The 24,144-nt window shown below is 40.2% G+C and overlaps 1 protein-coding gene across 1 annotated transcript; it reads right to left on the bottom strand.

The window, feature by feature from the left end:
- TAF15 (TATA-box binding protein associated factor 15) lies at window positions 1-22,467 on the bottom strand. The gene is made up of 16 exons (XM_040614541.1): window positions 22,336-22,467; window positions 18,266-18,302; window positions 17,094-17,142; window positions 16,817-16,907; window positions 16,621-16,738; window positions 13,618-13,901; window positions 12,660-12,774; window positions 5,810-5,844; window positions 5,175-5,207; window positions 4,485-4,594; window positions 3,810-3,939; window positions 2,464-2,553; window positions 1,053-1,137; window positions 877-962; window positions 671-773; window positions 1-372 (listed from the first exon to the last, which is right to left on the bottom strand). Exons 1-16 carry the CDS (start codon window positions 22,343-22,345, stop codon window positions 333-335), a joined length of 1,416 nt encoding a protein of 471 aa, XP_040470475.1. The 5' UTR covers window positions 22,346-22,467; the 3' UTR covers window positions 1-332.
- Window positions 22,468-24,144: the final 1,677 nt, after the last annotated feature.

Raw genomic sequence — 24,144 nt, 5'->3', positions numbered from 1 at the left:
TTTCACAAATAAAACAATCAGCATTTATTGTTGTATTACAAAACACTTCATCTTTTGGCAATATTTTACAGTTTGTCCTTTTCCTCCTTAGGGCCTGTTGAAAAGGTACGGGTGGGGGAAGAAAAGAGGAGAATGTTGAAATCAAGATTAAATTTCAATGTCTTGCTTAAAAAAAATCCTCCCCAACCACCCCAGTCCCTCCCACCAAAATAAAAATCTAGTTTCACTCAATCCCACTATCCAAAGAGGCCATGGGTGAAGCGGCAGGCAAAACTCTGGCAATTTCACTATCAAACGTATCAAGAAGACAAACAAAACATTCACAGTGGTCTTCAGTATGGTCTGTTGCGTTGATCATTTCTGAAATCATTTCTGAAAGAGAAACAAGAAGTTATAAGGAACCCCTTAAGCAAATAATAAACAGTCCCTTCAGTCAAACATCCCTACGCCAACTTCTGCGTATTCTATGTTTACACAGCCTTATCCAAAAATGCTCACAAACCACACTCAACAAGCAAACTGACTTATTTTCTCCAGAACGAGCTATCAGTAGTTAATATTTTCACAGCACAGTTGTGTGTGCACAGATAAACATCACTTTTCCCACAATTCCTATCAATTCCACAGTCCGTATGCTCCACAATCAAGCAAGGACAAAGCAGTTGCTTACCTTCCTCCCATTTTACCACCGTAGCCACCTCCCCGATCTCCACCTCTGCCACCACGTCCTCGATAGCCTCTTTCTCCTCCATAGCCACCTCTCCCACGAAAATCTGGAGGAAAACATAAACCGATACATCAGCCAGGTTTTTCAAAAAGCTGCAAATGACATTAACACTTTAACACTTCAGAAGAGATGCAGGTGTTTTTACACACCTCCTGATGGACGTGAATCTTCTGGTCTGGGCTCACCACACTGGTTGCAGGAATTCCTGCGAGCGAAGTTCATATTACCACAGGCCCTAAAAGAGACAAGGATTCCCCAGACTAAGCTGCTAAGAAACTCAGAGAACATACATGAAACCCCACTGCCCGATTAAGATGACACTTACGGGTTAGGACAAACCCAATCACCATTTTTGGGTTCCCCACTTCTACCCTGGAAGCCCCCACCTCTTCCATATCCACCTCGTGAACCTGTAGACAAAATTAGAATAAGAATAAAAGGCGGGGAAGTGTTTAAGAGAAACAATTATTAAAGGAGTGTCACCAGCTTCAGAACCCAAGTGACAGAGACTTTTCAGGTGGAAGGATTAAGTGCTTAATGTAAATATATCCCCACTAGGCAAGCCTCTGAAACCGTATTAGGAACCCTGAAAGAAGCAGGTAGTGCCAATGACACAAAAAAAATAATCATACCACCACAGAATTCAGCATCTCCTAGCTGATTAACTGCTAGCTAGAAGACTTGGGCAAATGACAACAGAAGGTTCAGCCACCGCCAAATCTCAACAGCGTTTGATATCTTGAAGTTAATGTATCTGCATAGCTGAAATACACGTTTGTACGGACAGATTTATAACTTGGGCAGATGGGGGAAAGTAAGAAGCAAGGATAGCACATGGTGGGCAGAAAAATTGTTTTTTAGAAATTCTTTTTGAGCAGTAAAAGGAAACTTGATCTGCTTGAATTGCCAATGGATAAATATAAACCCACTATGTGCATTAATAAAATTTCATACAGATTTAACGATATCACATATGGCCAGACTTATGTCACAGAACAAAAATTTAACAAAAAAAAAATAATGTCTGGATTAATGCCAGAATACATCTGACAAGCACAGGGACAATGCAGTTCTTGCTTTCTACTTCAAAGATTAAGAACTTTTATACCAATTGAAGTTTAAAGTTTTTGAAGAAACACTTTATCAGCCTACAAAACTGCCTGGTTTAAGAACTAAAATTTTTTGACAGTCACGGCACAAAGCATGCTTCCTGTAAAACGGTAATTAATATCCAGCAGATTACTGACAAAACTGTATTATGCAAAGAATCAGGGACATTTAACATCTTTTTAATTAAAGGAGTCAGACATCCAACTGCTGCTCTAACTCAGTAGCTGTTGAATAATTTACCCTGCTTGATACCATCTGGAAATATCAGAGTATCTTGAGGCTTTGAGGTAATGAGCAAATACTGAGAATTCACACCTATCCATGTGGAACCTGTACAGCCTCAACATCATTGTTATGCTACCTCTTTAAACACAATGCTCAGACACGATCTGGAAACTTTCCAGTTCAAAAGGAAAGCATAAATTCTGTGCTGTGCAAAGGAGATTACAGATTTCAGTTTACTTAACTTGGTTCAATCCTTATTACTCTCTTTCATGGCAGAATTCCAAAGGCCCATATACTTTGACGAATCACTGCTTCAAAGTCAACTTCTCTTTTATAAACTGGTAACTGTTAAAAAACATCTAACTACGCAAAAACAAGGATTCTACAGATTTTAGTCCCACCTCGACGTCCGCCACCTCCACCTCCTCTCATGAATTCAGGCCGCCTAGTTGCAAAAGAGACTTTGATAACATTGCCATTGAATTCTTTTCCTGTGGAAAAAGAGTAAGAGAAAGATCTATACAGCTCCCAACAACACACCCGCAAGTTCAGAAGAACAGACTGAACAAAAAGCTCTTAAGACACAGGGAGGCTGCAGTAAGCCTCTTATTTTTGAAAGCACTGGTCCAAATGTGAGATAGCAAATGCTGATCTGTTTGCTCGGTTCTCCATAAACCCACAGATATTTCTCTTAGTTTAAATGCAATCTGAAAATTGCAATTAAACTAGACACATAAAAACATTTAAAAGATTTTTGGCCACACTAATGGATAAATAGTTCAGATGTTAGAACTCTGTTCTACCCCCAAGCCAGGCAACAAGGCTTTGGTACAATTCAACAGCCAGCAAAAAAATCAAATACTCTCAAGTGAAAAACATGAACTTTTTACATATAAAGTCTCAGTTCTTCATAGCTACAAGGTTTATCACAGAACAAACAGGACCGCATGTGTGCCTAATGGAGTCATATTTGCATGTTGCTCCTCAACAAGTCAGTTGTATTTTATTAGCAAAATATAAACCAAATAGCATGCCATGCCAGATTTTTTACACACTACCATTTCATAGCAGATGCAGAGTGCGTCCTTTTGTTTCTGCCCAGTATTACCAAAGTTCTGCAAATATACAAGGTCACAGGAGCAGGCACTTTCTGCTCCAGCTCAAGTTTACTGCTGCAAGAGTATCACTGTTTGCTGCAGCAAGTTCAAAAACTTTTAGATCAGTGTACTTCTAGGATCTGCTTTCTTTCTCCACTGAACCCACTGATTTATAAACCTTGTATATACACAGTGAAGAACAAAGCACCTGGCACAAGATTGCCACAACCACTGCCAAACCCTAAAAATGCTACTACAACACCAATAATATCAATACTAACACTGTAGGAAATCCCTCCGGCTGCTAACACAGATTACAGCAATATGGGTCTGAACAAGAAGTTATGTTCAAGACATGAACCCCACCTCTTACACTTTGTGTAGGGATGACTGAGGTACAGCAGCAAACCCTAACACAGTTTCATTACACATTTTTGGTCTCAATCACTAGCTGCTGTTCTGCCAAATGACAGAAAACCAGTAGACACATACAAGATACCATGGTGTGGGGGGGTGTGTGTGTGAAAAAAGACAAACCAAAAAACAAAAGCCATACAAAAAGCAGCACGGGCTCCCCCATAAGGTATTTTGCTTTTTCCACTGCTTGTTAAGATTCATAAATAACCAAAAGAACAGGTACTTGCACCCACCGTCAAACCAGTCAATCGCTGCTTTAGCAGAAGGAGGGTCATCAAAAGATACCGTTGCTTCTCCCTTTGGTTTGCCAGTATCCTTATCTGTATAAAGATTTATCATAGGTTTGCCAGTCTTTTTGTTGGTCTGAAAAGAAAGGTTGTACGCTTGGCATAGGGGAAATACCGGTAAAGTCAATTCAAAGCATAAACTGTTAACGGCTAAGTATCATCAGAAAGAAGATTCTCTCGGAGCTAGCCTGCAGAAACAGATGCTTTTGACCGAAGAATAATGCCTGGCTCTACTCCATGAGGTAATGATGGGCCCAGTTTTAACAAAAAATGAGGTCAGGTGCAGAAGCCCTAATTTAGAATTGCAGAAACAGAAAAAAAGCCATAGAACACAGAAGCATACTTGCTGAAGTATGAGGGTGGTACAACAGATAGAGTGTCAGTGTTAAGGGTTATAAAGACTAAAGAAGAGATATGAAGCAATCTAGATATCACTAGAAAAAAGGTGCTAGCGCTGCCAGATTACAAATGAGCTGTCATCTGGGAACCCAGATAAAAATATTATCTACAATTGCTGGGGAGTCAGAGCAAGCATCTGCCTTGAATGATACCAGTACACTTCCAATACACTAGCTCGGCAAGTTCTCTTCCTTCTTACCAATGATTCCTCATTTCACATACCTTTATAATGCCAATTTGTTTGAAATAGTCTGCCACTTGATCTGTTGAAACATCCTCTCCAAGTCCTTGCACAAAGATAGTGTTGTTATCAGAGTTGTCAGACTCTGAATCTACGGAAGAGTAAGCTACATTTACCATGCGTTTTGTGGTAACAACAGGAGGCACATTTTAAGTTCAATCCCAGGAGCAGACCCGTAAATCCCAAAGACATCTTGCATAAAACAAAAAATTGAGCACAGACCATAATTTTGAAATTAACACCATCAACTTCAAAAAAGCATGCACAGCACCTTCAGATGCTGCGGTACATCAGAGATGGAATACATTCAACAGCTGACCAGCCGTCTACCACACACTCAACTTGTCCATGCAGCTCAGACATCCAAACCCACCAAAGCAGCATATGTTTTAAATAACAAAAGTTTCTCAGAAGTGTTACAGCAATGAAAGCAGCTGCTTTGCTCAAGCAGGTTCAAAGTTTATCAGCAAATTCTTATTTGCTGCATGAAAAAAACATCCACAAATTCGCATGCACTTTAATAAAAAATATTTCTTTCAAGAAAGACAAGCTTTAGCTAAATTTATTTTGAGCCATGGGAATTGCAGCCACATCCATCTTTCAAAAAATACATTTTAAAAGCCATGACCTAAAAGCTGCAATACACTCCCACCCACTGCCTGTCTTCTTACCAGCATCTGATCTCGGTCCATAATCCCTCTGACCTATGAAACAAGTTTTTAAAAGAAAAAAAAAAAAAAAGAAAAAAAGAAAAAAAGACTATTTTTAGCAAAACATTTTCAAGTGACTTTTTTAGAGACAAGAAAATATTTAAAGTATGTATGCAAGGCATCTAAGATCTAAAACATTAACAGAGATTTAGAGAATATTTAGATTAAAACGTTCAACAGAAGATGTCTGTAGGACGTTAATGTGTTCTTTAACTTGCAGCATGTGGCAGTTGCCACACTGATGCTATGCTGGTGTTATCTTGAAAATGCTGGTTGTCAGATCACCAAGCAGTTTACCATTTTCTTTTCTTTTTTTTTTTTTTTTTACCTCTAGTACCTAAGTAGCATTTGTAATAAAAATTAAAAACAGAAAAGAAAAAATATCCGGTGAACGTCACTGTCTCCACAAATTCTTTCATGCAATTTGACAAAGTAGAAATCCAGTTTATTGCTAAAAGTTTGGCTATTAAAAACTCATGAACACACCAGCCTCACCAAAACTCTATAACGTTTCTACTAGATAGTAACAAGATATTGGTGGCTTTTAGATTTATAAAGAATTTCCACTGAAACATTTTTGGATACTCGGCACTTACCACCGTAATTTTTGAAGCCACCACGGTCACCACCACTGCAGAGGAAAAATTGAAGAAATGATTTCTTCCTTAAGTCTCTATGTGCTGAGCCCAAGGCTCAATCTACAGTTAACTGATCACAAGTTGAGAGTTACTGTCTGGCAGCTAAAGCACCATCTCTACGTTCTCCTCACTACTCATTCACGTTCAAAGATTAAATTACATGAAAGTGAATAATCTCACAGGGTGCTGCACTGGAGAAGAGAAGCCCTGAAGAGTATTTTAAACTAACCCATAAACATGTCGTTATTTCAATACTTTCTCCCATCCCATAAGCCAAAATGACTGCTACTAAAAACTGGGTTTTAAAATAGAAGCATTATTTTAATGAAGGTTAATGGGCTTTAATTGTAGATTTAATTGCTCCTTTGGAATAATTGCTACTTTCCTAGAAGGAAGGAGAGCTGAAGTTAATTAACCTCCATTGTTAAGCATTTATATACTGGGGACAAATTAGCATTATCAGCCATTCTCTGAGAAAGGGCCTGTGGGGACCTACTGTACTATTAGCACTTGACATTACAGAGAAGGTGTGTGTATGTGAGCTTCAAAAGCAGAGGCCGTGAAGTTTTATTTCATTCATTCTGAAACCTGTGGCACAAAATGTAGACCAAGTTAAGAGATGACACACATCAACTTTCAAAGGTTAGAAGGGGATTTTAAACAGGATGTTACGCTGCCAATTATGTGCATGAAAATAAACCCTCGCTCTTTTCAACGTAAATGTTCGTACTTGTAGGATTTTTCACATCAGCATTTTTAATTGCATCCATGTTATGAACACAATATAATCAATGTTCAAAGCCTTCAGGAAAAACACAACCACTGGATTTTTTTAGACAGTCAATAACCACATGTCACAAGGAGTGTTCCATACTGCCACGTACAACTGCCTGCTTGCCCTCTGCGCGGGGGATGCAGCTGCCACCTGAAAATTAAGCAGGTTCACCTAATCCTGACAGCTTTCACACTCAGCAGCTAAGATAAAGGCAGTGTAAAGTCAAACCCTGACAGAGAGGGCTACCTCCAGACTCTGGAACTGTTGTGCATAAGTAGCCTCTTCACCAATGCGCTTTACAACCAGAGGTCACTCCAGGATTTAGTTCAACCTATCTATCAACACATCAGAGTCCAAACACGGGACAGAAGCACCCCAGAAAAAGACAATGAAATTAAATTAGGGAGCAACTTCTTCTGCACTCTGTATATCTGTCTTCTGCTACAGCAAATGCAAAGTCATGAATGGAAGGTACTTCCTTAATATTTATGAGAGAAAATCTGCCATAAGTGAGGGACAAACAAAAAAAAAAAAAGATAAGGTTGCAATAAGCATTACCAAAACTGGATTGAGAGACATTCTTTGAAGGGAGAGTGACATTTCATCACAGTATGCATAAGGAGCATTAGATATTTGTCATGAGAGACTACCACTTCTACTGGGACTTTTTCTTAGAATAAATTTTTGCTGCAGATTTTAAACTGCTTCTCCACAGAAAAAAAATCCAAATGCTAAATTGCAGTGGCATTTACTCACAAGCAATACATTCTGCTTATTAAAGAGGTAAAATGAATGAATGCTACATGCACCAGAGCTGGTCTTTATTCAGGGCTGGCTATATTCAAGGACTGATGACACAAGTGCAATGGTGATCATAAGATTTAGTGTAAATACCTTTCTGCCACCTCCAATTCACTTCAGCTAAAAAAAAGAAACCACCCTTCATTATGACACAATAGTTTCCAGCAGGATGCCTGCTCTTCTAGGATAAGATTGAATACGTCAGACATGGAAACATTATCGAAGTTTCCTGACCCTAGGTAATGGTCCCAATTCATCAGGACAGCATTACCCAGAACATCTATGTTTTCCAATTTCAAAGTATATAGTAGCAAAGACAAATCAGAAAAACCCAACAATCAAAAAACATACAAAAAGTAATTTTGTGATCAACACTGCTAGGATTTTACAGAAAGTGAGTGAGGACTTTGCTAAGATACTGGGGTAAAAAAATCGTGCGCACCACGATTCTGAGAAGTGATAGAGCTGGATATATAAAATGTAAAGGAAGAAGTCATAGTCAAATGCCTAAGTCTGTGATATAGTAATTCTGTGCCCCATACTAGCAAGTACAATCCATGATTTTTAATGAATGTCTGTAGAAATGTGTTTCTGCCCAACTACACTTCAGCATGTTACCTTTTGCCTAGTCTCACATGATCAACCCAACAAAAATCTGCATCAATTCAGTGACAGATATGTTGACGATAGATGAATTCCTCCATTTAAGTCACATTTCATATGCGATTTATAAAGCTGCAATGTATTACCTTCCTGAGATTGCTGGGCAAAGCTACCCAAGATCCCCAGGAGGCGTGCAGACATGCTGCAGCAAGTCAAAACGAAAAACTGGTTGCAAGCAGCTGATGCCACAGTCTCAGGTCTACCCCTCACTGACACCCAAAATTCAAGTCTCAATCTCAGTAACTGAATTAATTCCCACAGTGTTTTCACATTCTACTCCTTTACCAGTCTTGCATGCAGACCAAATAGATGGGTGACCAGATGGAGTATGGAGTATTAGCTTCCTATGTTAGAATCATGAACAGCTACCTAAAATCCAGCAATGCCAACCACAAAAACAATAAAATAGAGAGACTGAATTGCAAGCAGCCAGAATGGATCAGAGGCACCATTCATAGTGACAAAAACTTACTGCTATGAAAGAAACATCATCAGATGTTCTCTTCTCCTATACTCAAGTCATATATTTAAACATCACCTACTTGACTGTAAATGGAGTCCACCTGAACATTGCTTACTTCAACTTTAATTTAAACCACAGCTACAGGAAGAGCTCACCACTACAGATACAAGAAAGGTATTTTTAAAAAGTGATCCAACGTTGGCAGAAGCAGCACTAAGGATCCAGGAACCAAATTTCAGCCTCCAACATGTATCTGTCTCACCAAGCATGTGGGAGTTATACATAAGAATGTATTTTTACAAATGAGAAAGGAATGCTTAGTGCACCAATAAAGTCACTGACAGATGGCGCTTTTTTCTGCCTATATTTATCACCTCTGTTCATGTTTTTCCAAAGTCTATATAAGGTTAAGCTCTAGCATATATATATATTACAAGTTAAAATATTAATTCTGAACACAAACTGTGGCACTGTTGTAAAACACATTTGCACCAAGCTGTAGTTCCTTTATATCACAATGAGCTAATTCCCACTCGTAATAGCAATTAAGCTGCAGAGGTAACTTTGATTTACATCAGCATCAAATCGGCACAAGGCGGGGGGTAACCACCTGTGCTGAGCAAAGTTAGGATTTTTATGACAAATCCTAACGCAATGGTAAATCCTTTTCTAAACTGCACCTATATAGTTCCACCAACACAGAATGCACAAGCAGATTCAAAGGCAAAACTGCTCCCACTTTATCTCCAGACACTACAAGAAGGGCAGTGTCACAGGTACGCCCACCCGACTGCTGAATGGCCTTCCCCAAGATGAAAGAAAACAAACCTGCTTTGTGTTCCTACGGTATTTCCCATTCAAGTGCTTAACCAAAACAATATGGCTCCACAATCATATTAAGCAATTAATTCCTTCTTTTTCGGATGAGGACTCTTAACAAAAGGACTAATTCTACAAGGAAACTTGGAAGAGTAACTTAAGAGTAAAACTCTGGATTCTCAAGACCTGGTGTACCTGCTTTCTAATCAAAACAGCTCAAACATGAGACTATTCCACTATGGGCTTAAAATAAAAAAAAAAAAAAAGATTTTGCTTCTGAGCCAGCACACAAATTAGTGAAATCATCAATTTTTGAGGTTTCAATATGAAAGGAGGGAAAAATTCTACTAAAATCCCAAAAGATGGAATTCAAGACCATTAAAAATGTATCTGAAGAACAAATTTGAAACCCTAAATTACTAAGATTAAAAAATGAACATCTGATGCACATAAAATAATTGTTCTCTACCATAATAACATCAGCTAGGGAACCTGAACCGTAATTTCTAAAGATATTTTCTTCTCAGAGCTGCGTGACTTTGCACAGGCACAAAAGAAAAATGAGTGCTGAAAGCATTCATTCCAGTATGTATTCAAGTCATTCTAGTTTTCAGAATAACAATTTATCCCTGAGCATTACCAACTATGTTTTGAAGTACTTTTGTAATAGGTCATTCAAAGAAATGAAAGCTCTCAAAATTAAAAAAAGCTCATTTGATTTTGCCCCAAGTATTCCAGAATAATTTTTTGCACTTGCAGTCTGCTCCGAGAGGTCTTAGGTGCAGGATAAGGTTTACACAGGCCAATGCAACTCCGAGAATCTTGAGACAGAACTGATGTTGCAGCCAAAGTGACTGTATCGCAAGGACAGCTGCGAGTCAGTGATGATGCTTGTAAAGAGGATGCGCTGATGGCCCAGCACTACAGAGTAGGTTAGGATACAGCTGTAAGAACACTAATGACTGGTAAAGCTCTTGCCCACAACAATAAGCTGCAACAAGTTCTCTCTGCATTTAAATGCCAGTCAAGACGACATTTTTATTACCAGCTAACACAAGAGATTCATTCGCTATGATCTCAAGTTAGCTATTAACTTTTTTTGTAATGGCAAGGAACAATTTTTTTTGGGCGTTGGTAACTTACACATTTTCTAACCACTATAAAAGTCAAAGCCTACATTATTACAGCAGTACAAGTATCTGCGTAGATAAGATTATTTCCTGATGGCTATGGAATCTCCATCATTTAATGTTAAACATTAAAATGTGATCAAAGTAAAAAACAAAATGGTAACTAGTGACTGGAGATAGACTTGACATTCCTACAAAAGCTGCTTTTAGGGAAGGGAAGAAAATAATAAAAATAACAGAAAGAGAAACCCAAGGAAATAAACCCAAAAAACTACCCTGAAACCCCACGTTTTTACAGGACTAAACACAATTTATTACATTACTAGAAGTTATTTTCCCCTTGACTATACAGTTTGTTATTTATCTTTTTACACCTTTCTAATAAGCATGACTTTGGTAAAATAGGTATGTCAGAAGCAGCATCCTCCATCACAATTATGCAAACAGACTGAACAAACATACATGACACTGTAGTTCCAGAAAAATTTCACTGCAAACAGCATTAAAGACTGCATCACTTAATAAAAGCAGACTTCCTAATCAATGCCTTCCCACTTTGCTGTCTTTTCTCCCACTTCTCCAGTCACCTCCACTTTTTTCCTTCTCTTGGCTTTTGAGTCCACTGAAGTACTATTATCTACATGGATGTGAGAACAGAATTTTTCTTACATTTTGGAAAAATATGGGAAGAGGCTTTATTTTCACAGACATTAATTTATCTTGCTTTATCTTGCAAAGACAGAAGTTTGTTTCAAAGTGATAAGATCAACCAAAAGTCAGTTTTTTGAAGCTCACATTCATTCCCCTTATTGGAAAGGGCTCATCTATAAACAAATGTTTTTAAAACCCCAGATTTTACCACAGGAATATGGAAAACCCTCATCCACACAGCAAAGCTGGTTTTTAAAAAAATTGTTCAGTTTTAACTCAAAATTAACTTAGAAGTGACTTTGCTAGTTAGGTTTCTATTATATAAAACCCCAGCAAACTAATACAAAATAACTAACCACACCTAATTAAGAGAGATAGGGTCCACCTACGTCATCAAAACAGCAAGCCATAAGGTGTAATTTGGGATGACCTTAGAAGCAGGCAAATTTTAAATACAGTTTAGAAAGAAATATTTTAAAAGATAACAGTATTAACATATCATTAGATCATTTTATTTAATTTAAATCAGTTCAAACAAACAGCATTGTATAATTATAGAGTTTTTCATCTGGAGTTCTAGCAGTACCCCAGAACGTGCAGCCTGTTAAAGGGCAAGCGCTGCTTGTCAGCAGCACCTCAAAACTCACTGGAAGCTTCAACGTTCTTACCCTGCACCAATGAGCACCCTACACCCCCAACCATTTCACAGAACTATATCCAGGGTAGCCAACTGTGATAGCTTATTAATAAATAATGTCATCAGGCCTAACTCAATAGGATTTAAAGCAAAAGTCCCAATCTCTCAGACCTATGCATGAAATCACCTGCAAAATTCAATACGTGCATAATTTGTCTTAACAGGAACAGGGCCTAAGGCAATGGCAGAAGGGGTAACAGTATTGTTAGTATTTAAAATCTACCTAAAATAAGTGTGTTTAGACTAACAGCTGAACCAATAATAAAACCAATATTTTACTAGAAGTTTAAAATGGCGAAAAACAGTAAAGAACCAGTACTGTTATTACTAAATTATTCCCAAATTATTTAGGAAGCAGAAAGATAATTAGCCAACCTTAGTGTGATGATCTGTCACTGTAAAGTCAAAATACTTCCCTGCTAAATACCTTAACTATGAATTTTTAAAACTTTCTCAATCCCTGGCTGTTGGTTTCTTTGTCACTGAAAACAATTTTTACAGGTTTAAAAATATCTTATTTCAAGGGATGGGCTCAGGCATATTTTGTATTGCAACTCATGTAAATAAAATGCAGCTGTGTGTCACAGCAATCAAATGCTTGGTCTCAATGTAATTGAACCTAAGAGCTTTTCCTAGGCAGAATGCATTTCTGTGCAGTGCAGAAAGGTTTAATTTTAGAAAATTTCCATTATTGGAAATCTAAATCTGAACCACATTAGGAATAGACATATAGTAAACAATAATTTAAAACAGCTAAATAATAAGAAACCAGGGTAAGGAACTGCAGGCACTGGAATGAGATCACTTACCTATATCCAGACATATGACCTCTTCCATCCATGTCATATCCCCCTCTACCTCCTCCCTGTGACCCGCCATATCCTCTATTATCTTCTCCATACCTACTCTTTTCACGACGATCATCTGGAGGAACGAGTAAAGCAAAATAAAACATGAGGAAGTCGTAGTTCAAACTGCAGTGCAGTGAAAATTCCCACCATACAATTTTTATGTGTCCCACCTCCTCCCCCCCAAGCCTGCCATTTAAATCTGGAAAGCATCAACTCCTAAATCTCTCTTACATTATCTATGCCACAAAGACAGTGAGCAAAGTTTGATTTTGTTCCAGTTATCTCACTTGGCTTCCAGGGCCACGAGGTATCTCAGAATGTAAACACTCTGTACTTTAATTACACTCAATTTTCCAAACATTAAACACATTATCTAAAATACACTTTTCATCCTACTTCCACATAGCCTTCCCAGTTTGCAAGAGACATCACTGAAGACAGAACAAGGATAAAGGAAGTGGGTTGTGCCACTGGTGTGAAGTTACTGCAAAAAAGGGTTGATCTTAAACTTCTCATTCCCTTCTATCTCAGAATTCACCTACACAGCGTAAAGCTGGAATGTGAAATGCAAAAGCTCTTCATGACTGATCAAGATGTGTCGCCCTCATGCAGGAAGAGTATTCAAAATAGCTTACGAAGAAAATTCCATCTAGAATTTGCAGAATTCAGGGACATGGACTCTGCAAGGCTGTCTCCAACAAACGCAAATGCAACAGTTTTGGGGCCCCAAACTTTTTCATCTTGGCATAATGTTTTGATAAGTCTTAACAAATAAAACATTCCCCAAGAATATAAACATGGAAAAAAAGCTTTAACTATTCATCAAATCAACTGTCTGTGAAAGGCAATCCAACCATTTCACAGTGTTTCTGCTCAATCTTATTAGCCAATATTCAATTCAACCTGTGAATTTTACCTTGGCTGTTGTGGCTATAGCTTCCCTTCTGAGACTGGTAGGATTGCTGAGAATGGCCATATGAGCTTTGGTGCTGGTTATAGCCTGACTTTTGGTCATACGAGCTCTGGTGGCCATAGCCCGACTGCTGGTCATATGAGCCCTGGTGGCCATAGCCCGACTGCTGGTCATATGAGCTTGACTGCTGGTCATAAGAGTCTTGGTTTTGTCCATAGCTTGACTGCTGGTCATAAGAGCTTTGGTGCTGACCATAGTTTGATTTTTGTTCATAAGAGCCTCTTCCACTTAAAATAAACAGAATTTGTATTAATAGCCAAATGTTCACAAAATAGAGAGCAAAATAATGGCTGAAAATTCACGACATTGCTAAAATTTCCTAGTCACAGTTACCTCCCAATCATTTCTGTTATACAGATATGAAAATACTCTGTTTCATCTCTGTTGGGATATACATGGCTTCCTATAAAAGCAAGGCAGAAAACTGTAAGTTACCATTGCTTTCAAGATACCCTCAGTTTCCACTGTAAATGTGATTTAAGAGCATCACTCCCTTCACATATCTCAGTACGCCTGCCTTCCCCCTTCTCCCCAGGAGCATGACATCAGCTGATGGCTAGTCCGTGTCCTGCTAGATGGCAAACCCTTCTCTACAGAATTGCAGGGAAGATACCTGCTGCTTGTGTTGTATTGTGCTGCTGATATTTGCCCCCTACAAAAAAAAAAAAATTCCCAAAACTTTTCCTTCCACTGAATTGCAACCTATATTTTCCTGGGTTCTACCATCTGGCCAAGAACTTTTCTAACTCTTGTGATGTCCTCTAACATACTTGCAGTTCTTCTCACTTTAGTGCCATCTACATATACTATCCCACCCACTTTCATCAGAAACATCAACCAATATGGCATCTAAGATACTCCCAACATTATGTAGCGATACATTTGAAGAGGGAGTTTTAACTCTTCTCTGGCTAGTAACAACCACAAGAAAATCTCACCTACACTGCATTTCCCTAGGCTACATCAGCATCCAAGGTAGAAACAACAGTATTTTGGAAATCTAGATACACCAGAGACTAGTTCCAGTTGGGTTACTCTTTCACAGCAAGACATTATACAGATTTATGAGAAAGAAATTGCATCCAGGAAACACTGGCTGTTACTCATACCTTTGTTTTCCCCCAGGTACTTAACTGTGACTCAACTGTATTGTATTTTCAGTAACTGAAATTAATCACTGACCTCTGCCACCCTCTCTCTTCTCTTCCTCCTCCCTGCTTCCACCGTTTTTCAAAAGATGAGGCACTAACATTTGCCAGGCTCCAGTCTTTGGCAATCTGACTTGCTAGCCAAAATGTCTCAGAAAAACAAACAAATCTAAGAGCCTACAGAAAGTTTCCACCAGCTTTTCAAAGCACTCTAAGATGAAGTCCCTTGGGTCCAACCAATCTCAAAATATCCCAATAGTGTAAATACCATCTGATCTGCTCGCTCTCAGTTCTAACCTAGACCTTAGCTTGAAGGTAATTAATCCAAGAGACAAAGAGCTTGCAAAGATTTTTTGTTAATATCTTCACTTAAAAAAAATAAGCTCCACTTTAGCCTTTGCATCATCATCAATGAAGACAGCATCATTGAGAACATCCACTATTTGCTCGTTTTCCTTCCTGCCTCCCCCTAAGATGCAAGAGCTACAATTTTGTGGCCATCCTCTTCAAAGCTGCTATCATTTAATGTCTGTCTCCCCTTACTTGTTACAATCACACGTGGAGAAGTTTCCCTCCAATGTCTTTTTTACATTGTCTTAATCAAAACCAGCTGGTTGGACAATCTATGCTCTACTGCATTTTTTTTTCCCCACTGGATGTCTACAGAGCTAAGAACTACATTACTGCCTAGTCCTGTTCCTTTGTACAGCTCTTAAAAATGCTCAGAAAACAAAGCAAAGCAAAACTTAACCATGTACTGGCCTTCATAAGGGATGTGAAAAGGACGCTCTGAGTCACGGCACCTACTGCTGACAGATAAAAGACTTTGCTTGTTTATATTAAGATGTTTTGTAGTAATGGCTACGAAAAGAGAAACCAAATACAGGTTTGCTGAAATCCAGAATATTTTATCAGCTTGCAAAAAAAGACAACAATATTTGGACCTTGGACACAGAAAGATGTTTAGTACAGGACAGTGTATTTTGAAGAGGTCACAGGATCCTCGATGAAGATCTAATGTCAGCAGTAACCTTGGGGTGTACGCACAAAGCTTGTAAACTAGATAATGAAGGTATTCTAGCACCAAGTGGCCTTCTAAGTTGTTATGGGAAGTTGGGTTGCATTTTCCAACATACTTTCAAAGTTGCATGATTAATCCTCCTGAAACCAATTTGAGTACATCACTTAACAAGTAAAATACATTTGCAACAGCATGAAGTACCAAACCAGAGTGCAGTATGCATACGTGCATTTAAGTTATTGATAAGGATACAAAAATACAATGTTTTGAGAACCCTACTTAGTTGGGAAAAAAAAATATTTCTTAAGACATTTCTCAGTTCTTTCTTCTTCCTTCACCAAATAAAGGCACACTCAGATAAGTCTGCAAGTCTAAGGACAGCTAAGAACTTCCTTGCTAACAGCTTATTTGAAGTTAATAAAAGAATAGTGTAAGTTTATACAAAAGAATGTGATTGGAGTACTCAATACATCTTTTCCCTCATCAAAATATTCTCTACTAAGTGCACCCTTCATTACTGTAGTCACTATCCAAAGACTTTCTAAAGTTTATCTCCTCGCACAGCCTGACTTCAAAACTGCATCTATCATATAAAGAAATATTATTCTTCCCTTACCTCCTGTTCTTTCAGGCATTAAAAATGTCTGAAGAACATGGATTTTCTTACGTTGGTCCTTTTTTAGCAATGATAGCAGGAAATTTGTTTAGCTATTAGTTAAGAACGTACAGCTACTAGGCAGTACTTTAAACAGATACCGTTAATCTCTGCTTCCTTACCCTCTAGATGACCCTTTCTGCTGCCCCTGACTGCCATAAGATTGCTGGTTGTATGAGCTCTGATTCTGATTTTCATAACTGGATTCATCATCGTATCCCTGGGAATCTTGTCCATAACCTGGAAATTGAGGAAGAAAATTTTTAGTAAATATTCACCTTTTAATTACTGCCAATGAATATAACAAGCTAGCCAAACCTGTTTGATTTTGTCCATAGTTCCCATGATAGCTTCCATAGTTCTGTCCGTAGGAGGAATTGTCTCCACTCTGCCCATAACCAGAATATCCCTGTAATTTCAAAAACGTACTCAAATAAGTGTAACTTCCACAGCAGGTAATTGCAGCTTTCCTTCGCTAGACATGACTGCAAATGTCAAGCGCAGCTGAGAATGGACTTCCTGGCCCAGATACAGTCAACCAGGAACAATTATTTTCACTCAAGAACATCTGTTTTGATAGACACAACAAGCTTACCTGTGTTTGTCCATAATTTTGACTGCTCTGATTGCCATAGGAAGAATAGCTGTAAGAGAAAAATGCATTTAGTAAATGTTTACAATGCCCACCACATGGATTGGGAAGTTAAAAGGTATTTTTGGTGTTATTTTAAGTTACTTTTCAATCCAGAATAGGTGTTTAATCCGCGTACTGCAGCTGCAGGCATATCAGAACTGCAGCAATAAATTAATGGTTACTATAGCTGACTGTCAGAAGCCAGAAAAGCTTATTTTAAGTTCTGCCGTTTCAAGTAATAATTTAAAGTACATGAAAGTTGGGCTCACTGTAATTTGACAGATTCTTCAGAATCACAGAAAATGCTATCATATGAAACCAAGGCATCTGAAGTTTTTCAGCATATTTTTACAAAGTTAATTTTAATCTATTACTGTCAATTTGGTATTTGTTGGACTATTCAACAATAACATCACCATCAAATACTGCACCAGCTTTAGGTTATACTTACTCGTTACTCTGCCACTTTAAGACTTCGTGAACTGACAGAAGAGCCATGTGCTGAAACTCACATCAGACTCAGATATAAACTCAAGCTCATGCAGTGCTATATGCATAGAACCTCATAACTTTCAGCAGCAGAGTCAGTACTAGCTGTGATTTTCATACGTCCATAAAAAAAACTTTTATTTCACTGATCTAACAAAACACCCTCCCTAAAACTTGCGGCATTTTATGAACTGGCTCTTAAATTTCACAATTATGAACAGTTATCAGACGGTTTTAATAAAATCTTCCCTCCAACAGCAAAATAAAATGGAAAAATAAAATTTTACATCTATACGGACTGTCATCTTTACCTTTGTATAACCTTTGACTAAAATCTTAGCGACAAGCTTAAGGCAGTCACATGAAAAATATTTCTCTATATTCACGACATTTCAAAAGTTCTTACTATTTTAAAAGATGTCACTCCAATTTAAACCTGCTTATTGTCTTCTCTTCAGGAATATAAATTTTTTTTCCTGTTTTGTAAGATAGTTTAATAAAGGCCCAGGGCAGCAAGCTTTCTGCACCCACAACTCAACATAAACACTCTTATCGTGCCCAAAGATTCTAACATCATGCTGGGAATACTAAATGGCCTTTATTTTGCAGATACAACCGCTAACAGCAAGAAAACCCACACATACCTCTGCTGGCCCCCAGACTGACTGTAACTTCCAGAATCTAGAAAAAGAAGTAAGTCATATTGAGAACTTCCAATTCACAATTTATTCCTCTACTTACTACAAGAGGAAGAAATTTGGGGAAAGGGAGAAAGGTTCAAGTACACTGGATAACACAACTATTTTCCCTGTGGAATGAGGCAGCTTCCTCCTTATTAACAATACCGAAAATGCTAAGACTGGGAGAACCGGAGCGCAGACATGCGGGGCACAGGGGACACAACACAGGTATAGCCACTTTGAATTTCCTTTTTTGAAGGCCCTGCATTCCATTTTCAAGGCACCTCTTCAAATATTCAGAGCTGTACAACCCCTTTAATGGCTATCGAATACAGCACCATCATCAACGAACAGAATGCAGCAGCTTAATTAATCAGGTAAAGCTAAGTAGGTCAGTCCTACTGAACCCCTTTTTAAGATGCCATAAGAAAGCTGTGCCCCGTAAAAGGGCACAGACAAGGCAGAATTAAATGTAAAATCACAGATGGAGGAACCACAACACTTCCCTTCTCTCATACTGGAAAAGGAGGAACATTAAGGATAGCTCAAACCATGCGAGAATAAATTAATTTACACAAGTCACCCAGGCAGGTATTATGAATATTACTTCCATTTAATGTAACCATCAGTTATCAAGGAAATTTATTCTTGAAATGCATTGGAAGAATACAGATTTCAAAGTATGACCTCAAGTTCAAAGAAAAATATTTCACTGTAATAGTTTGACTTTTATTTAAAGTACAGCACCTAATTTGTAAAAGCTATCAATGTTAAGAAAAACACTACCTGCTGGCTGGAATTCAGTTCTTAAATAAGGTGGCTTTGTCTTTACTGATTTAGTTTCTCAGATTATTTTATCTTGCTAATTGCGCAATGATGGATTTCCTTGTCTACTGCTAATTTTGACATGTTAAAAGCTCTTACTATGCAGGGGAAAACACACTCCTACCGCTTTAACTTCCCCAGCCTGCTGCAGGTAAGGGATGCAGACCCACAGAACAACACGCGCGTTGCTCCACCAACCTCAGGCCCTTCAGAATCCAGATTGCCATCAGCAGGCTTCAGCTCTTCAGAGATACCCACACACCACCAGCTGCTCTACACCCTACCAACTCCGTAACTGCATGGACTCTGACGATCTCACCTTCTACGCAGGAGTCCCAATTCCTCTTGACATTTTTGCTTTGAATTCCCACCTTCTTGTCAAAACCCAAACACTTTCCTTTCTCTCCCAGCCTCACCAGTACTGTCACTCTGAGTAACAGCCCTGCAATTTCTCTGTTCCTTTCAAATCACGTCAAGAATCTGTAAAAATATTGTGGTGCTGTGGTCTAATAAAAACTATCAGGAACTTCCCTGTTTTCATCCCTGATTTCAGTCTTTCCCCCACGCTCTCTCTCTCACCTCTATACCTAGAGCTGACTAAAAAAATGAAACCAAGAATTCATCATCATGCAGGGTAAATGTCATAAACTATGAACAACTATAACCATTTTCCATTCAAAACACTCATCAAATTGCTGAAAGTCTGTTCATTATATTTCCTTCATCTGGTTTTAAATCCAATCCTGCCAGTACTTACACATATACTTAAACACATGCGTATATGCTTCCAAGATGAGGATACCATCTAAGCTCTTCAGACACAAAGCAGCATTTTTAACGGTAAAGTACCTCCTCAAAGCAACACAAAGCATCAAATTTCATACTCTGCAAGAGCAATCTTTAGCAAAAGCTAAGATGAGATAAAATACTTTGTTTCACACATCCCATAAAGCAGTTCCACTCATGTGAAACATTCTCCTCCTTTTGTGCCGCTACATAAATATTCCATTGCCTTTTCATAATAAAAAGCAATTAAAAAAACATAAAAAGCTCAACTCAAGCGTCTTTGTTGTTTTTAATGAGACAAAGGTCAAATTTTTACATTATTTTCATTGAAATGATCTCAAAGATTACTACTAAATAGGTAACCACATTTTTAAACTACAGTTTAACTCCAAAGTTTCTAAGTCGTTAATGCTGCTAATTAAAGCAAAGAATATCAACGGTTGTATCAGAAAGAGTTCTTGAGTAAGGATGTAATTAGCTATAAATTGAAGGACTGCTTTTAAAGTCTTTAACTTCTCCCTTGCGAACTTCTGCCAAACCACAAAATTTTGGAAAAAGTTGAAAGCAATCAGATAAGGAGTCTGTAAAATATGAATATGCAGACTCAGAAGAGTTTCCTTTACTTACGCGTTTTTCTACATTCTTTATTGGACCTCTTAGCCTACAGACTTCTGATCAACTTACCTTGGTGGGCTTAATAGGGAGAAGAGTCTAAGTATTTTTGGAAACAACAGAGAGCCTATTCTGGAAATTCCTGGATATGCAGACATTTTTTCTGAATGTTTAAAAAGCTTATGGAAAAATTTCCTGTGGATGCAGTGGGGCATGGAAGACTAGTCACTGCGTGCACTGCTCAGGAAGCATATTCCCCTTAAGATAGAAGAATCTGCTGTGTATATCTCATACAAAGTTAATTCACATAAAGAAGCAGCATTGCTTCTGTAATATTCTCAACAGAAAAACAATCTCCTGTTTGAGCATCACCACAGAGTTAAAAACAGAGGAGACACTCAGGTGCTTGCCTAGTACTTACTTGAGGTCTGGAACAAAAGTGGTTTTAGTTTTACTGCCAAACTTTATTAATAATATTTAGAAGAATTCATGGTCTGAACTCATTTTACAGTACTTTTGGTACTGTAGAAAGAAACAGTACATGTTTTCTTCTCACAGTAAAGAACTATGCCTTGCATTAAGGGGTTCCTTTAATGTATCTTGCTTTATTTTGTTTTTATTCTCTATCATTCATACATGTAACGTAAGACAATACTAAAATGGCTCAGCCCTAACTAAACATGGCTTGCTCCACGTAGCACTTAGAGCCCTGGAATTCCATCTCCCATTCTGGGGTACAACACCTACCCCACAGCTTCCCAGGGCATCAGTGCAGGTGGGACCAAAACATTTTCAGCTCAAATGGGATGAAGAAGCAGCAACACAACATGCTCCCAGAAGCCCCAGGAGAATCTGGGCAGCGTTAAGTCACCTGGGACAGCAAACATACTGTCTCCACGCTCTCCTAAAGGCTTCCATTGGGAAAGAATTACAGCCAGTGCATTTTTTAGCCCACAGCAGGGGCTTATGAAGCTACTCCCTCCACTGTGCTGGGGCCCTCGGCAGGGGAGGGGGGCTGCTAGAACAGAATGCAGAGCAGATGCAGAAGATACTGGGACACAAAGGTGGGTCCCATGTTGGGGGCAGGGAGGGTACAGCCCAAGGGAGGGGGTGTTTGCATTCCACAGGGGTGTTGACCCAAAGGAGGAGCACACACACCACGCGCTGGGGAGCAGCATGACTGAAAGGTGGGTCCACACCTCACACCAGGGGGGCACACACAACCCAAAGGCAGGGCCCACACGGGGGAACGACCATGATCCAAGAAGGGGAGCACAAACCAAAATGGGGTCCACGTCTCCCACCGGGGAAGCTATGCACAACTCAAAGGGGGGAACCCACACACGGAGTGGGGGGGCCTACACCCCATGCAGGATCCAAGCGGGCGACCCCAATAGGATTCTGCCCCCACGCCCCCCAGCCCACTGCGACACGGGGGGCGTGTCCTAGCTGACCACGCCCCCGCCCGAAAGGGGCGGGACCGAGAGGCCCGGCACTCCCCGGGGAGGGGGCGTGGGCTCAAGAGAAAGGGGGCGTGCCCCACAGGGGCCCATCGGTGGGGGCGTGGCTCCCCTCCCCCTCTCCGCCGGCAGGGAGCGCGGGGTGGCCGGTAACCGGAGAGAAAAGGGAGGCGGGGAGCGGCGTGAGGGGGGGGGAAGGGCCGCGCCTCCCCCGTAACATGGCCGCGGCCTTTTCCCCCTACGCCACATGGCGCTCGCCCACCTTCCCGCGCCCACCACCCGCGCTTGACGACAGGAAGCCGTAGCCTCCACCGACGCCTCCCTCAGCCTCCCGGGTTTGGAATTACCTACCCGAAGCCATGGCGGCGGCTGCTGGCCGGGCTAAGGGAAGAAGCGGGGAAGAGAGAGAAAGAACGAGAGACCCGAGCGCCGCGCCGGCCGCGCGCACACTGAGGCACCCGCAGCTCGCGCGGACTGCGGGGCCCGGCAGCCAATCAGCGTGCGCGGCGCCTACCACTCGCCTGGGGAAGTGAGGGGGGAGGAGAAGGACCGTACCAAGATACCGCGGTCGGAGGGGGGGAAGATGGATTGTACCAGAGGGAGGGGGGCGTGTGGCGGGTGCTCGGCGCTGTAAGGGCGGGTTGGGTTGGATAAGGCTGTGTAGGGAGGCGGGGAATAGATTATTTTAATTAATAAATACACAGAGCACGGTCACGGTGCTGAGAGGGAACTGGGGGGGCCGATAGTGCGGAAAGGCGGGCGGGTCCCCAGTTCCCTGTCAGCACCCCCCTTGTGCATCACCATTTGGGGTGGAGAGGGTTTCAGGCTTTCCAAAAGAGAATTCACCATGCCAAACTTCACAGCAGCCTGGAGGGGGAATGTCCTCGCCACACTTGGGGTGTGCGCAGCCAGGAAAAGAAGTGAGGTGCTGAGATGGAGTTTAAGAAAACATCCAAAATCTGGGTGCTAAAGTAAAAAAAAAACAAAAAAAACCCAACCCACAGCAGAACAGGATTGCCAGGGTTTCTGACTATCTTTAAAAGCCAAATATTGACTTGGGGAATGGCTTTCTAAGAAAAGGGCTCTTAGGAGCCACTTCTATGAAACTAGACATTGCTTCAGAAAGGAGGATTAACGACGGATGAACCGAAACGACAGCAAAACCAATATTGATTATTTCAACTGATTGGGTTTTAGCTGTCATATTTCTTGCTTAAGATCAAGATGCCTTCTTGTGAGAGTTGGAGGGCGAAAGTTAACAGTTGCACACTTTCCATCTAGTGACAGTCTGCACATGCATCAGCTGGGGAAACAACAAGTACTGCAAGGTTTTACCCTGTGGTTTGTTGTTGTTTTAATTTTAAAAAGCAGTGAAGAGTATTCTCTGGTTTCAACTGAACAGATTGAGCAGATTTGCAAATAAGTTGGGCTGCTTCCTTCCCCCCTGGGCGTAGGAGCGGGAGGCAAATCCTACTGTCACAGCCTAAGATAAGTTTCTGTGAAACAAACAGTGACTAAAATAGTTTAAAAAAAGGGATTGAGCTCTCTGCCCATCTTCCCATTTCTGCTTGAAAAATGTCAGCTCTTCCAGCTGCAACATCTTCTCCCGCACCATTAGCCTTCCCATGTCTGCAGCAAACTGGGACCTCTGACAAAGGCTGCCTTTGCAATGTGCAGTCAGGATTAGGGCGGATCCCAAACAATGCTCTGTAGGCCAGGGCAAGCAAGGTGGGGGTATCTTTTGCTGTGCATAGAGCCTCTCAGTACCTTTACATTCCTCAGGGGTTGAAGGATCCTCATAAATGGAAAAAGGCATGAATTGACATAAAGAAATAAGCTCACATGTCTCTTTGCCCTCTGATAGATCCGTGCTGTGCTCTCCCATTGGTCCCAATCAAAAACTTTGAAGCTGGGGTGGGAAAAAGATGTCAGCTCCTAAACCCTGTGCTCAGCCCCCTCAGCTGGAAGAGATCCCAGCTGCTTCAAAGCCTTTCCCCACTTTGTAAAATCAGGGGGAGTGTGGGAAGGTGTGCTGCTTCTGGTTCTTCCTGTGCATCTAGATGAGACCTCATGGTTCTCTCATTAGATGTAAACCAGTGGCCAGCAACTGGGGTCTTGTCCGGAGGAGGAGCTGGTGGCAGGGGAGCTTTTCTGCCATGT

This window comes from Falco naumanni, chromosome 1 (genome assembly GCF_017639655.2).
Source record: "Falco naumanni isolate bFalNau1 chromosome 1, bFalNau1.pat, whole genome shotgun sequence".
Taxonomy (NCBI): domain Eukaryota; kingdom Metazoa; phylum Chordata; class Aves; order Falconiformes; family Falconidae; genus Falco; species Falco naumanni.
The sequence above is the reverse complement of the archived record's forward strand: the minus strand, read 5'-3'. Positions and strand labels throughout refer to the sequence as shown.

Excerpts from the sequence above, each read along its gene's own strand:
- TAF15 (XM_040614541.1), bottom strand. Across the intron at positions 16,739-16,816 it reads CTATGGACAAAATCAAACAG|GTTATGGACAAGATTCCCAG; the intron begins GTTTGGCTAGCT and ends CTCAATTTCCAG. Across the intron at positions 5,845-12,659 it reads GGTCATATGTCTGGATATAG|TGGTGGTGACCGTGGTGGCT; the intron begins GTAAGTGATCTC and ends TTTCCTCTGCAG.